This window comes from Stegodyphus dumicola, chromosome 10, assembly GCF_044657685.1.
Source record: "Stegodyphus dumicola isolate Sdum_Otavi_A_Nest chromosome 10, ASM4465768v1".
Classification (NCBI taxonomy): Eukaryota; Metazoa; Arthropoda; class Arachnida; order Araneae; family Eresidae; genus Stegodyphus; species Stegodyphus dumicola.
Window position 1 is genome coordinate 58,005,304 of NC_140777.1, and position 15,629 is coordinate 58,020,932.

At 32.3% G+C, this 15,629-nt stretch overlaps 2 protein-coding genes across 4 annotated transcripts in view; one reads left to right on the top strand and one right to left on the bottom strand.

Annotated features, from left to right (window-relative positions):
• Positions 1–14,050, bottom strand: part of LOC118193414 (cyclin-Q-like) — a 75,288-nt gene extending 61,238 nt beyond the window's left edge. For all 3 annotated transcript variants that reach the window (XM_035364494.2, XM_085824956.1, XM_035364495.2), the window contains exons 1-3: positions 13,894–14,050; positions 10,353–10,450; positions 2,719–2,804 (exon numbers count right to left, since the gene is read on the bottom strand). In XM_035364494.2, coding sequence (XP_035220385.1) covers positions 2,719–2,804; positions 10,353–10,450; positions 13,894–13,948 — 239 coding nt within the window. In that variant the 5' untranslated portion in view covers positions 13,949–14,050. The remainder of the gene's footprint in view (positions 1–2,718; positions 2,805–10,352; positions 10,451–13,893) is intronic.
• Positions 14,051–14,452: 402 nt separating this feature from the next.
• Positions 14,453–15,629, top strand: part of LOC118193411 (zinc transporter Slc39a7-like) — a 76,955-nt gene continuing 75,778 nt past the window's right edge. The window contains exon 1 of the mRNA XM_085824955.1: positions 14,453–15,410. Within this exon, the coding sequence (XP_085681081.1) occupies positions 14,630–15,410 (781 nt within the window). The 5' untranslated portion in view covers positions 14,453–14,629. The remainder of the gene's footprint in view (positions 15,411–15,629) is intronic.

Sequence of the window (15,629 nt, forward strand, 5' to 3'; positions counted from 1 at the left end):
AACACAGTATAATTTCACAACAAGACTACAGCACAACTATGCATCCATGTCACAGTGTGACTTGATAACAATGTCATAATGTGACGTCGCAAAAAGCAGACATTAAGCCATTCCTACAACATTTTTTAATGTTGCAGCGATGTGCCGTGCTGTTGGGGCAAGTGTTTTATTTTCTGGCTTTTATAAGCTTTTTAATTAGTCATGAGAAGCTTCTAGCACTTTCTCAAGGTTTCTGGAAAGCAAAAGCAATTATGAGATATTTATTTATTAAATGCACATGCTCCTGTATTTTTACTTTTTCGACGTAGCTTTCTCTTGAAATATGTCCCGTGCTGCATTGCACGGGGAAATGGAACAATTTTAATTACAATTCTACTTGAAATAGCAAACTAAATATGAAATCTGTAATATGTTATTAATGCATGCAATAAAACAAATATCTCTGTATACATTCTTTAAACTGTAAGTTCCACATTCTGTATAATGCACATCAAAACATGCTTTTGCTTTGTGCAGCCTGTTAACAACTGCAGAATTAATTCTTTTCGACATGATCAAAAGCTGAAACTTTAATTTTCATCAAATTGCTGTAATAAAAAGAGCCTTCAAAAAATAATTAAGCTGGATCAAATCAGAAAGTTAAGGAACAGCACAATCTGTTATATTGGCTGAAATTCCTTGGAATCACTAAAGTATAATTTTAGCCTAGCTTAAGCTACACATAGCAATAATGTATCACAAGATTGGGGATGAAAGACAAGTTGTCTTTTAAATTTTGTCTTGCTTCTAATACGTATTGAGACAATTAAGCCTGATTGTATTAGTTACTTATTACACTTGAGTCTTTTTCTTGCACATGTTTATGGCTTATCTGAATCCTGAAATAAATAAATTCCCACATATACGTAAGGCTTCTTGAAGGCTTGGGCTAGATATCATACCACCTAATGCAGTCTCTGCGGGTACTTAATTGTGCTAATAACCGCTTAAGTTCTAAATTTTTGCATCCCCTAAATTTTGGATCACAGTGCTTTCCCTAAATTATAAAAATAGTTTCATCCTTTAATTTTGTTGATTGTGATTCTCTAAATTCCAAAAATCTTGTCTTCAGTAAATTCTGCCGCCCAGTGCAGCATACAAGCTCTGGCTCGCCATATGAGCTCTGGCATCGGTTCTGGGTTTTCCATGAAATTAGCCCAGTATTAAATGCATGCATGTTACTGAATATAAGATAAAGTACTTCTTAATTTATGAACCTTTAATTTGTATTCCAGCAAAATTTTTTAACAATGAAATATGTTCACATTGTGAGGACTAAAATATTAATTATATTCTTATATTTACCAAATATAAAAAATACTTTCTATTGTTTTCAATGCATACATTTAGCATCTTGATAAATTTTTAAAATATTGTCACGCAACACAAATATTTGCTGCAAGCTTCATGTGCAGGCGGACCAATATTTACAAAGCTTTATGTTGAATAATTAAGCTTTTCCTTCCTTAAACAAAACCATAAATCTGATATGGCAATTTATTAAATAATATCATATCAAGACTTTTTCCCCACACTTAGCAATACTATTTTTAAAAGATTGTTTTAAATACTAATTGCTTATGAATTGCTTTATATTCTAAATCTTTAATTTTTTTGGAGAATAATTCTTAAACTAATAAGTCTATCATAATTGCTTAACTTAAAACTATTTTACATACTTAACTAAAATATGCATACCAAGTTCAGACTACAGTTTCAGTACACGCTTACACAATTTTTACTTTACCTTGTAAATATTTTTAACATTATGAAATTATTTTGATAATTTTATATGAATTTAACTATTTCTTGATTTTTTAAAAATTTTATAAACTAACACACATTCAGTGAATTTTTATAATGCTGCTATGTGCTCTCTTCTTTTCCATAAATGAGTGAGAATATGAAACTGCTCATTGCAAAGAGTCTCCAAAAAAGTTATTAAATCATGCTCCTGCTTTTTATACTTCTAATATGTCATTGTTCAGAAATAAATTAGAAACAAAATTTTGAAATGCCAAGATTATAAGAAACTCAAATTATCCAAAAGAGAAATGGTACAATTTCTTAAAATTAATGATGACTTAAATTGGTTTTACACAAATACTTTGTATTCAGTTTTTATAGTAACAAAGCTAGGTCAAGTTATTTGAATACATTAAAGACATCAGGGCTATCTGCTTAAAATACATGCCTTTGTAAAGGACACTCTAAGGAAAACTAGCTTGTATTCATGTTAAAGAACCATGAAAACAAACCATGCAGGAAACCTGTTTGCCTGGGATTGAACCCAGATTAGGGTAAACTACCAGTATTCAGCTATCTTTGCCACTCGGCCATAGATAATACTCACAGCAACATTTTTTTTTCCCCTGACTGTACAATAAATTGCTAATTTGATTTTTTAAACAATTTTTTTAAGAGAAGCCCACATACAATTCGGATAAAATAAGGCAAAGCTATTACTAGCTTTTGCAAAATCTTAAGGGTATCAGTTTATTAAAAAGCAAGATTTTTACATGCTCAGGTTTCTTAAAAACAGCTAAATTTATAATACTTAAAAATATATTACAATAAATGCATAAGAAATTATTTCTATGAAGCTATGGAATTTATGGAAAAATTACCATGATAATTTTTTCTAAGAAATGAAAATATTTTTAAATATACGTCACTTACTGGTAAAATGTTAGTACCACCTCTGTTTCATTTAAGGTTTCATCAAATGAACGAGAACTCAAAGACAGAGCAGCAGCAGCAAGCATCTGTAAATCATGGTAAGATTTAGAAACAAGCATAGTAAACAAGCAAAGTAAAATTTTTCTGCAAAACATTTTCTCTGAAAGTACCCTTTATGCCACCCTTCCAAAAAAAAAATCTGATGCAGAGACCACATGACTTCCTTGTACCAAAGATTAAATTATACACTTCTTTTGCTGCATTTCATTTAAACTTATTTTCTCGAATTTCATTAAAGATAGATTTGTCATTCAATTAATTAAACTCTCACTTCCCAGTAAGGCAAAAATGCATAAAACCTCAAAATATTTTAAATAAAAATAAAATAAAATAAAATAAAGAAATAAAAAAATTTAAAAATACAGAAAAATATAAAATGCTAAATATAGACAACAATTAAACAATTTTTACGATTAAAATAGAATTATGCAAAAACAAGCATTTCGCCCAGGAGGCAACAATGCAGATTTTTCGATGCACAAAACAAAGTTTACTTTCGGTCTCATTTGACAAAAAACATTGACGGTGCAGAAACTGGCTTAATTCACTATTCTGCTAAGTTTGAAATGTAAACAAATATAGTTGTTATGGTAAACAAATATTAGGCTTAGCAGCACTTAAAACTTTTCAGTTGTTAATAATTCTACAACTATTGCATGCAAGTAGATTAATTAAAGGCATAAAAGCCTTAACCAGAAAATAAGAATAACATAATTCAATCATTTTTAAAGCAAAAAATACACAGTTTACCAACATATAAGAATAAAAGAAGGAAAAAAAAAAAAACTGAACTCACTCAGCCAAGTAACAAAGTGTGTGTATATATAGCATATATATATTTATATACTTTTGGTGTTGCCAATTACAACCGAAAAAGGCAGCGCAAAACTACATGTTATAGCAGTCTTATATACAAATTTTCAAAATTCTGAGGGTACTCGTTTTTGAGTTATGCAAGATACATACACACGTACAGACGTAACGAAAAAAATCTCTTCTGAATCAATTTTTAAATCAATTTCATAATCCATTTGGGGAAAAAGAGTCCTTTATTCTGTCCTTACTTACAAACATCATGCAAAAACATCATTAAATTGCATTTGATAGCGGTCAAAACAGATATTTTTGTTGAAAAAAGATACCCAGAATTTTTTGAGATTACAATACTTCCTTTACTTTGTACAAGAAAATAAAAAAAATCTCACATGTACACCACGACTTCCTTGTACAGAATATTCAATTACAGTCAAAAGTCGTTAATCCGGACCTCAAAGCTACAAACTTTCTGCGCATGCGTCAACGCATAATGCGTTCACGCATGCGCGAAATATTTTTATGCATGCTCGTAATACCTTTACGCATGCGCATTTAATGTATAAGGGACGGTATAAGCTAAGCTAAAATTATCTAATTACCTATTTCAGTTAATGTTGCAGATTGCATTGTTCCTTAATTGGATCCGACTTATTATTTTTTGCAGACTGTTAGAGCAATTTTATAAAAGTAAGCTTAAACTTTCGATTATGTCAAAAAGAATTTCCGATTCTGGAGCTACCAAAGGATCTACAAAGCGAAAGCATGTTCCGATGTCCATCAAACAAAAAGTGGAATTGCTGCAAAAAATGGATAAAGGCTTATCCTATGATTCTCTAATCATTCTGAAATATGTTTATCGATTTCACGCTGCTCTGCAGGGGGAGGGAGGGCACCGCCGCAAACAGTGAACTGGAAGTTGATCTGTCAGCACTATCCTTATCTTCAGGGCAGAGGTTTTTATTTTATTTGGCTTATAATTCCTTACTAAATGTAGTATTTCATCTCGATGTACTCCGTCTTTGATATGATTTAAATCAAATTCCTTGTAATTATAAATATCACGAATACACATCAAATAGTTTTCTGGTTGCAATTTTCTAATTTCGATTATGCGTAATGTATGCTTTACGCACGCGCGCGTTGAAAGAAATGTTTAATAAAGTAAACAAATAAATATTAAACTTTTTTTTGTAAATTTTGATACCCTTTAAATCATATTTGTTCTTTGTTTCATAAATTACAGTTTCATATTTTTAATTTTATAATTTCTGCATGCCATCTTACCAGATTTAAACTGATGATCTATAATCCGGAAAAATCGATAATCCAGAATCGCCGAAGTCCCGACGAGACTGGATTAAAGACTTTTGACTGCATTTCATTTAAACTTACTAAATTGAATTAAATCTACTTCGTCCATAGCATATAAACCACAATACAATAAATACGCTTTTTAAAATTCACTATATTTACCATAACAATAATCTAGTACTAGGTTCACTTAAGAGCGTTACATTTCATTCAATCATCAATTCATCCCAGTAAAATTTTGATATGAGCAGTAAGGAGATACATGTAAAGAAAATTAAAAACTGAATAACAATCTATTTCCTGAACAAACATAGATCCAGAACAATTATATGTTTGTATGCAAAATTAAGAAATCTGAAGTTTATTTTTACAAAAAGTATTTAATATAAAGTATTAATTGTGCAAATATGCAGAGCTGTGATTGTGAAAGGGATGTAAGAGGATGAGAGGTTTTGGGCAATTTGTGTGCTTCGTGATATTTGCCATGTTTCTTTGTTTTCTTTCTTCTCAAGAGTTAGATAAATTTTACAAGGTATCAGGTAAAATGAGTTGCCCAAACATATGGATGACAGAATGAGATGGAGAATTGTCATTAGAAGCCAATCAAATTGAGCTGGTGGCAACAGAGCTCAATGTAATGCCCAGTGTTGTCTACAATTTGTAGAAACAGTTTCAGGACAGTGGATCCACATCAAGAAGACCTGGACAAGGTAAACCAGGATTCACAATGATGAATGAGGCTTGTTATTTGGCACTTTCAATGAAGCAACACAGAACTACTACAGCTTCACAGCTTCCATGTGAGCTGTACATTGCCACTGGAACTCAAATTTCAAGGTCTATAGTTGTCTGAAGTGAAGGGATAAGGCTGTAATGAAAAAAGACCTGCTGTTTGCATTCTGCTCACTGTAGCCTACAAAAGAGTGCATTTAGCATGGTGCAAACAACATGTGCCTTGGACCAGACTTCAAAGAAACACCGTACATTTTAGAGATGATTCATGATTCAGCCTGGACACTGGCTGTCGGTGTACCTGTATCTGGAGAGAGCCTGGAATAAGATACCATCCTTCCTTGATCGGGGAAAAGGATCATTATGGTGGTACAGGTTTTATCTTGGATGGCCACATACACCCTGTATGTGTTTGACAAAGGCTGCCTTATTGCTATGAGGTATACAGAAGCGATCTTAAAGCCCTATGTTCGACATTTCAGAGGTGCATCTGATACTGTGTTCCTGTTAATGGATGACAATGCTCAGCTGGTCGGTGATTATCTGGAAAGTGAAAATATTTGCAACATGGTCTGGTTAGCCTGATCTCCAGACCTTAACCTCATAGAGCATGTTTGGGATGATCTTGGACAGGCAATTTCATCTCACCATCCCCCTCTGAGAACCATCCCAGAGTTCAAAACTGACTTGCTGGAGGAGAGAGATCAACTGACACAGGGACTTCTCTTACCTATTATGTCATCATACTACATGACTTGTCTGGCTGTGAGAGGTGACCATATAACCATAGTAGACTAAATTTCAGTTCAATAATTACAAATTTTAAATGTATATTCATAGCAAATTTCATTAAAATCTGCCCATTAGGTTTTCAGAAATTTAATGTGCAAATTCTCTTAATTCTGCAAACGAGTGCATTACTACAAGGAACCCTCTCTTGAGGATCCTCTAAAGATTACCAATACTCTGAAAATAAACTGGTATTAATATTTACATTATCATGCTCTCAGATAACTACTCTAACCTGACTAAAACCATTAATGCTTAAAATATCTCATTTACTAACAAAGGAGTTTTACATATTACAAAATTTGAAAAGTTCTATTTCTTATATAACAGCAAAATTATTTTTATAAAATAAAGTGATGTTTCATTTGTGTTTACGTAAGAGCTAAAAATTTATTTTACCTCTCGTTTCACCATGTACTTACTTAGCTCACAGTTTAGAGAGACATGATTGGTAAGCTGCATGGTCTAAATAAGAAGAATCACAACTGCATTACATACAGTACATGAGCAACAAGGAGCAAGAGACATCTGGCTGTTTTCTCAACCACCAACCTTGCCTTGCATCAGAAAACTGCTGCTAGATTAAGAATATTGCTAGAAATTATTCTGTGTTAGTAAGTGAGGTTTTATTTTAGATTTAGGCCATTGAACCCAAATGTAAGTCTTGAGTAAAAATCCTAATATAGTAGCCAGTTAGAAATAGTATGTTGCAGCCATTTGCTGAAAAGTCAAGAAAACTTGTTTTGTTTTGCATTATTTTAATTTGAAAGTCACAAGTAGTGAGGTAATAGTTTAACAGACAATTTAAGCTTTAGAGGACGAATCATATCACAGCTTTCAGGAAATGTTTGAGAGATGAATATTTGGTACAGGCATTTTAATTAGAAAGTCAGTAATTTAGTATAGTTTATTTGCTTGTTTAACCAAATGTGGTAAAGTACACAAAGACTATCTACTCAGTGTCAAAAATTTATTACAAAGACTTCCTTCAGAACAGGTTTCTTAAAATTCTCAGATTTAAATTATTTTCGCCCTTCTATCCTGTTCAAAATATCTTCCATCTTCTGTCTGAGCAGTTGGTATGATATAATAAATCAACGTTGAAATTGTACCAAATGCAGTTCACTTCTTTTTTATTGATTTAATATTGATTTTGAAGTTAACAGTTCAATGTATCTATGCATATCTTTCTCTACGTATAAGTAATGAATTAAAACAGTTTTTCTGCAATGGACTTGACTATCAAATGTTGTTCTGCAGAATTTGATGCCAGCTGCTTCTAAAACTACTAAGGAAGTTCATATATATTATGAAAAGCAGTAACTAACATCTTAAACATGTCCTATATACATTCGGTTGAGAAAGGCTCTGAAGATCTGAAACAGCACAGAGGGATTTTAATGTGCAGATACTTCCTGAAAAATGTTTGCTATGTATGAAAAGCATTATACTGTAGAAAGATAGCTCTTGATTGATACAACTGCACTGGCAATACAGCAAGGCCACAGGATGTAAGTGCCATAACATGAGTACTTCAAAAGATGAAGGTAGCCAAATTATCAGTGGCAATGGCTCTCCAAATGGTAATGCCAGCTAACGTGAAAAATGCACTCAACAACTCCACAGAGTGAGAAGTGCTGAAGAAACAGCGACTTCCACAGAGTGAAAATCTCCTCCACACACAAATTTAGCCAAAGAAAACAGAGATTCACAATTTAATTCAATACCTAATAACTAATCTAACACATTTTAAATTTCACAGCTGTGAAATCAAAGTCAGTTTTAAGGTTGATGCTGAGTTAAGTTACAAAGGATGTTAACAAAGCAATTTACCTCACATCTAATATATGCTTTGATGAAAGTGCTTCCCTTAATGCTTTAAACCCATTTTGTGTATTTACTGACTGTGTATTTTCTATTATTGTGTTAAGTTTAGAAACAGATAATTTTTCTAGGTATCAGAAGATCAGGTAAAATTATTTGAATTCATTCCTTAGTAGTGGTTTTCATAAACAGCAATATTTTATGAAACAAAAATACAATGAACACTAATAAATGCTACAAATGTATAAATTAATATAAAGCCTATTTTTAAAAAATAATTCGTTTAATCATTGGCTTTACAAACAGCAAAAGCTACAATAAATAAAATAATTTACCTAAGGGAATTCAGAAGGTTTTAACATCTGTGAAATTATAAAAATCTATTCCTGTGATATAAAGGATCTGGGAAAAAAAGATCGGAAGCTGTGCTGCACAGAAGAATGATTCAAAGAATCTGTAGCTCTTTTATGAATTGAAGGAATGCGTAGCCTATAGATTATCCTGGCAAACCTGCAGATGACCCAAGGACTAAGATAAGAGTGACAAGCCAATGCCTGCAAAGCAATTTTAAACTGCCTGCTATATTCAAATATCTAAATTTTAGATACTTGGACAACAAAATACTCAAAATTATAAGAAATAATTTTAGTAAACGTTCTCATTTTATCTTTATCATTTTAACATCTGTGTGAATAGTATAAAACCTTTAAATAAAAATTGAATCTTAGTGACATCCAGTTAACACTACATGACTAGATGAATCAATATCTGATGGCCAGAAACAGATTTCATGTAACATGAGATATTTTCTGTCCTAATTATCCTTCTACATTCTATCTAACCACAGAAAGCTACAGTTCACATTTACAACCTTGTTTGTACATGAACTTGTCATTTCAGAAATTATTTGAATTACAAGTGCACTAAAATTTAATGTCAAGAGACATTTGATCAGTACTGTAGGGCTTACCAAACTTCTGCATTCCTGAAATATGCCCTTCTATCAAAAAAGGCTGCTGATCTCTGGACTAGGGGATTAAAATCTTCTAAGCACACAATAGACTAAAAATTTCTTCTCAGAGATAAGGGAGAAAATTTCATACTGAAGCATCAAGGATCTTCTGAAGAAATGGGAAAAAGTCCAGGGTCAGAGCTAAATAATGGTGTTTCATTCAAAATGAGGCAAACAGATACAGATCCGTTCACTCTTATCATATGCAATTAAGAATCATCAATACTGGGAATCATAAACCACTTTAGACAGCTTCCTAAACTGATAGAAACATGAAGTAAACTATAAGGATTTTAAGGCAGCATTAACCATTTGAATACTGCTCAGCTCACTTCACAAATGAAGTTTAGAATTAAAAGGTAAAATATATATTTTGGAACTTTTTACCATCAGTTGGTCCTCTGGTGAAAGCATTTTATCCTACACAATCCACTGAACAAGTTAGCAATAATCAGGAAAGCAAATGTGTTTATGTATTTCACAGCTTACCTGTAAGGCAGAACTGAGGGAAATCTGCATGAAGCTACTGTGAGGCATAGTCTTTTTTTCGGGGGGGGGGGGGGGAGTGGGGTGACAGGAGGAATACACATATATTCAACAGCTTCCTTCAATGTATCCAGTGGCATAGCTAGAGGGAGGCAAGGGGGCGCATCTGTCCCCGGACGCAGAATCCAAGGGGCGCCAAACTGATGTTACGACATTTTAGAATTAAATGTTTTCCATCCTTGGCATGCAGTAGGGGGCGCGAAATCTTCAGCTGGCCCTGGGCGCTGAAAACCCTAGCTACGACTCTGAATGTACCAGTGTCTGATGATATTTTCACACTGTGTCGATATCAGGCATGAACTAAAATAACTATAACATATTCGAATATATACAAGCACTAAACTTTTGAAAGCCATAACTGTGATATTTCACTCATTATAACTGTCAATAATTCAAAGTTTGTCAAAAATTACCAACCATGTACCCATAATTTAAGATCAATTAAAATAAACTTCAATTTAAAAGCACAAAAACAAATAAAAATGACATTTTCCAAAAGAATTTAAATTTTAAATGTGAATTCAAGAAATTATTTTCTACTTACAGCTGGATCATATGAAACTTTATCTGCACATCGTATGAACTGATGGGCAAAAAGCATTGCTTTTGCAATTGTCGATGATATGCATCTAAGTTTAAGACCTATGAAAAATAATGCATAAATGAAATGAATATGACAATCACTTTGAGGGAGAAAACAGATTGGATAATAATAAAAAAATAATAATAAATACTACCAAAAACTGTTTTCACTTAAAATATATTAGAAAACTGCACAAGTTGATTGCATACATTCCTGGTATTGCAATAAAATGTTATAAATATTATATTCATAACACATAAAAATAGTTATGCTTTTCATCAGGCTTTATGTATCAATAGAGTTGCCACCATCTAGTTGATTTTACATCAACATTTATGTCTGACATTAAGGGGTGTTGGAACCCCAAAATCTTCAAAAAATTGTGATTTCGAATTTTTGCATTTTCAAATTCTCTACACTTTTATCTTTCTAAAAATACCATTCTTTAATCTCTATGAAAATTAAAACTGTAAAAAAAATTAGTTTTAATTTGTCATCTACTGCTTTGATCAATGAGGATTTTTACATAAAAGCACATTTTTCTCCAAACGTGATTTTTTTATACTCGATGTACCTTTTCCCAAGAACTACTGCTCACAGGTATCTAAACTTTTTATGGCTTATTCATTAGGCTCCCTAATACTTACTGAAATGAGCTTTTTGTAATAAACTTAGAAAAAAAAATTTTTAATTTTTTTGTGTGAGAAAAGTGCTAAATTTTATTATGCCTAACAAAATATTCTGTATTTTATTTTAAAATTCAAAATGCTTCAAAAGCTCATTTCAGTATAATCAGATAGGTATACTTTAATTACAGAAAAAATTTCAAGCTTGTATCTACAGCAGATTTTGAGAAAAGTTACATCGAAAATGGCCAATTCAACATTGTCGTTATACAGGGTTCGTACACATTTCTGCACACGGAAATTAAGTACTTTTAAGGACCATTAATGAAAAAATTAAGGATCTATGAGCAAACAGGAACTGAATAAATTCAATTAAAATATTATCTATGCCTGAATTTCACTTTCGTGATACCATCCTAAAAATAAAACAGATCTCTAAGTAGTCTGCATTATTACTAAACATGAATTAATTAACATAATTATTAAAAAGTTTGAGAATAAAATAAACTTTATGCAATTTATCAAATAGCATTAAATATTTTACACTTACAACAGACGGACATATTTGAAAGAAGATAAGTGACATTTAAGTTTTACCCACAGTTAGCTTTATGTTTTATTCTTTTAAATGTCTCATTTTGTCATGTACTTGGTCAGTCTAGAGGTTGAGTAAATAGCAGGTAGATTTTATGTCAAACGGCATAGGTTAAAATGAGAAGTAAGATCATAATCAGCATGATTCAGAACAAAAGACTGAATGTTGTTACTGCTGCTGCTTGTCTAGAGAGAGACCTGCTCATTAGAACAAACCTGAAAGGCCTGATGTAGGTTCGCAAGTGTTGAAAGTTAGTCGGGCTCTGTTTGATGCAGTTCGTGTCGTAGCTTCGTGTAGAGTTTCAGGGGTTGTAACCCAGTTAATATACTTTAAGGTTCCAATAAGCCATTAAAAAACCAGAGATGATAAGTAATTTTGTATTATTTTAAGTCTCACTAGATTCAAAGAATAAGATTTACTTGAATTTTTGTGTTTTATCTTGTGACCTCAGTGAGTATTAATGAAAGGCAATAACTCGCTTTAATACGTAGAGATAATTTTTAAGGGTAAGCAGTTAGTTATAAATAATTAAATTAGGTGATTAGATAACCTTAGTCATTATGGATTTACATGGCCACAATTAAATTTTATTTTTAACAATATTTGTTAAAAAAAGCCCTATTAAAATCTAATCAAATTTCACAGTTTAAAATACATGTAATTTATAACGTTGATTCTAAAACGATATTAGGATAATTGCACATTAAAAGCTACAAAACATTTATGTTTTGTAACAAAATAACAACAACACTCAACAAAATATTTATCCGTCATTTTAATTTGAAGCCTTCCCAAACATTTTGGCTAGTTTCAATCGATTTCCTTCTCTTTAAGCATCTTTTCTAACAATTAGAGATTTGTCTCAAAATGCAAACCAATGCTCTCGCTAGTTTCTGCATCAACCTAACTGCTTTATCTCCTAACTTGTCAACCTCTCCACAATGTACCTATGAGAGTTTACTTGATCTGGTAAAAGTTAAAAAGTCGAAAAGTTTTTAAGTAAAAATAAGTACATGGTTTATGTGTATGTGTTATTTTGAAAAACGCGTAAGGAGTATGGTATTGTGCACGTTTTCCCAATTTTGCAGTGAATATTTGTCATGATTAAGCAGTTTTGTTAGATAAAATTTCTAGCATAAGTGTAATTCGGCTAGTAGATTGTTGGAAGAAGTGTTCAGTAGATAAAAAGAAAAGAAACATGTCTTTACTTCGTGAAGACAAAATGGCGGCGGGAAAAAAAAAAAAATAGAGGGTTGCTGTGGGAGAGTTGGTCGCCAAAAAATCGCCAAGTTACCATAATGTAAAGATCAACAGCAGAAATATAAATTTCATACCGCCACGTAATCACTATAGTATTTACATGACAGCCAGACACACTATCCAGAAAATTTATACTATGGTTCACAAATAAATAAAATCACAAATCCCTACTTCTATCATGCACTGCCATTAAAAATAATCTCCCATACCCTCTTTCCACACTTCCAATTACCCACTACCCCTCAACAGGATAGCCACAATCATATTTCCTTTTGCCGAACTTCAATTCAACAACCATTTTATCTGGATGGAGGGATGCCATCTTCTCAGACACAGAGGCGAACCAACGAGCTCCAGCGAAAGATTTTTCAACGTCAACAGGGTTGCCGTAGAACACACAATTGCGCCAAAAACCAGCACAGAACACATATCGCCACATTTGGTGAAATTAGGGCGTATATTAGAGTTGTACTTTTTTTTTTTTTTTTGTAAATTTTGATACCCTTTAGATCATAATGACTCTTTATTTCTAAATTAAGGTTTCATATTTTTAATTTTATAATTTCTGCATGCCATCTTACCAGATTTAAACTGATGATCTATAATCCGGAAAAATCGACAATCCGGAATCGCCGAAGTCCCGACTAACGACTTTTGACTGTATTCTCTTTCTAAAAGCGAACCAGGTTGCCAATTCGCCGGGTTACCAGCTATGGACGTTTATCGCCATTTTTGGCAATGTTTACATTTAACGGATCCTTTGCGGAAGTGCTTCCTAAAAGATAACAGTAGGTTATATTTTTATGAATTAAGAGAAAATGAGTTTGTAATGAGGTATTTTCATATCCCGTTTCGTTTACTAAACACCAAGTAAGCTGTCTTCAACATACCACTAAAATTTTACTATTTTTCCATGACATCACTATGACTAAGTTTTAAAAATTTGTCTGAAATTAAAATAGAATAAAACAAAGAACTCACACAACTTCATTTATGAAACAATTAATATAAATATACGCACCTCCTTCCAAAATAAAATTAATCGTGGAGGTAGTATTTAGTTCCTCAGAACTCATTTTTACAGTCTAAAACAGTACAGCTAATTAGAGAACTTTCGGTTTCGAATGGACATGTACACACATACACCAGACTTGATTCAAAACAAGATGTACATGTGATGCCAAAGAATAATTTATAAAAATAATATGATGTACGGCTATTTTAAATTTTAATTAATAAAAATCTTAATTGAAAAGAAGCATTACCAGAAGTTTAACTAACCAAGTTTCTATTACGAAAAGGTTCAAAGTGGTTAAAAGATCTGTCTTGACAGAAAATATATATTTCATAAAATTGTGCAGTTCTTCATATATACACTTTTTATGACTTTAAAACCTGAATTAATTCGTATTAATACTAATATAAATATAATACGGGGGACAATAACACTGTGATTCTGCTTATTTGACATACACATAAATTGAGTCATAAATTTATTGTATACATAAATTGGGTTTTTACTGCTAACTGGTGACACTTTGGGGCAGAAAGACTTAGCGGGTGCAAATCAAGACATTTGTCTACTCTGTCTGTCTGTCTGTATGACAAGTGTCGGCGTTCAGCGATTGTCAACTGTTTTAGTAGAGTAATGCAGATCTGAGGAGGAGTACAACACGTCACCCTATTTGCGACGAGAGTGTAATTCCAGGAAACCGCCAATATTTTAATTACAGTCTTGCAAATAGCGAAATATTATTATGAAACTTCAGATGTCATTCCCTGTTGGCAAACTGTTACTTTTCCTAATTTTTATATCTTTATTTACGTTTATTGCGAGCCATGAACATAGTCATGACGGCGGTCATTCTCACACACATGACGAAAAACCTTCATTTAAATATTCTAAGCAAGCTAACGAACCGTATGCATCCGATGAAGTTGAGACTTCCCATATGAGCTCTAAAATTAAAACTAGAAGTGCAATGACGTTGTGGTCTTTATCTTTAGGATCTACTTTACTCATAAGTGCTGCTCCTTTTGTCATATTATTTTTCATCCCTATTGATAATCGTGCTGAACATAAACCTTTATTGAAAGTATTATTAAGTTTTGCATCTGGAGGACTTCTGGGTGATGCATTCTTGCATCTTATTCCTCATGCTCTATTGGCCCTCTCCAGTTCTGATGGAAGTGCACATTCTCATTCACATTCACATTCTCATTCTCATGTCAATACTGATTCTGAGATAGCTGGACATGATCTTACGGTTGGACTGGGAGTTTTGGCTGGTATTGTTGTGTTTCTTATGGTGGAAAAATTTGTCAGAATTGTGAAGGGTGATCATGGCCATTCACATTCATCAGAATCAAAAGACATGAAAACTGCATGTGAAACCAATGACAAATCAAGCTACACTTCATGTAACCAAGACATATGTTCCACAGATGAATTATGTAAATGTGATGCTGATGAATTAGATGTGAAAGAAAACAAAGTTTCTGAACCTGATGTTAAAGTGAAAAAGGAAACGATTGATGGTAATATATAATTTACTAAATTTATGCTTTTTGAAGTTGAATTTGTGTCAGATAATTTTGTTTTAGTAAAAAATCTTATCATCTAGTCCATGGTTACAATATTTTTAGAGGATTTGAGTGAAAGTATAAGAAATAGTTTTGTTGCCAGTAAAATATTAAAAATCTCTCATATTTTAACTCTTTTCTGAGGAGCACATGTAGGCTAAGATTAATGATAAA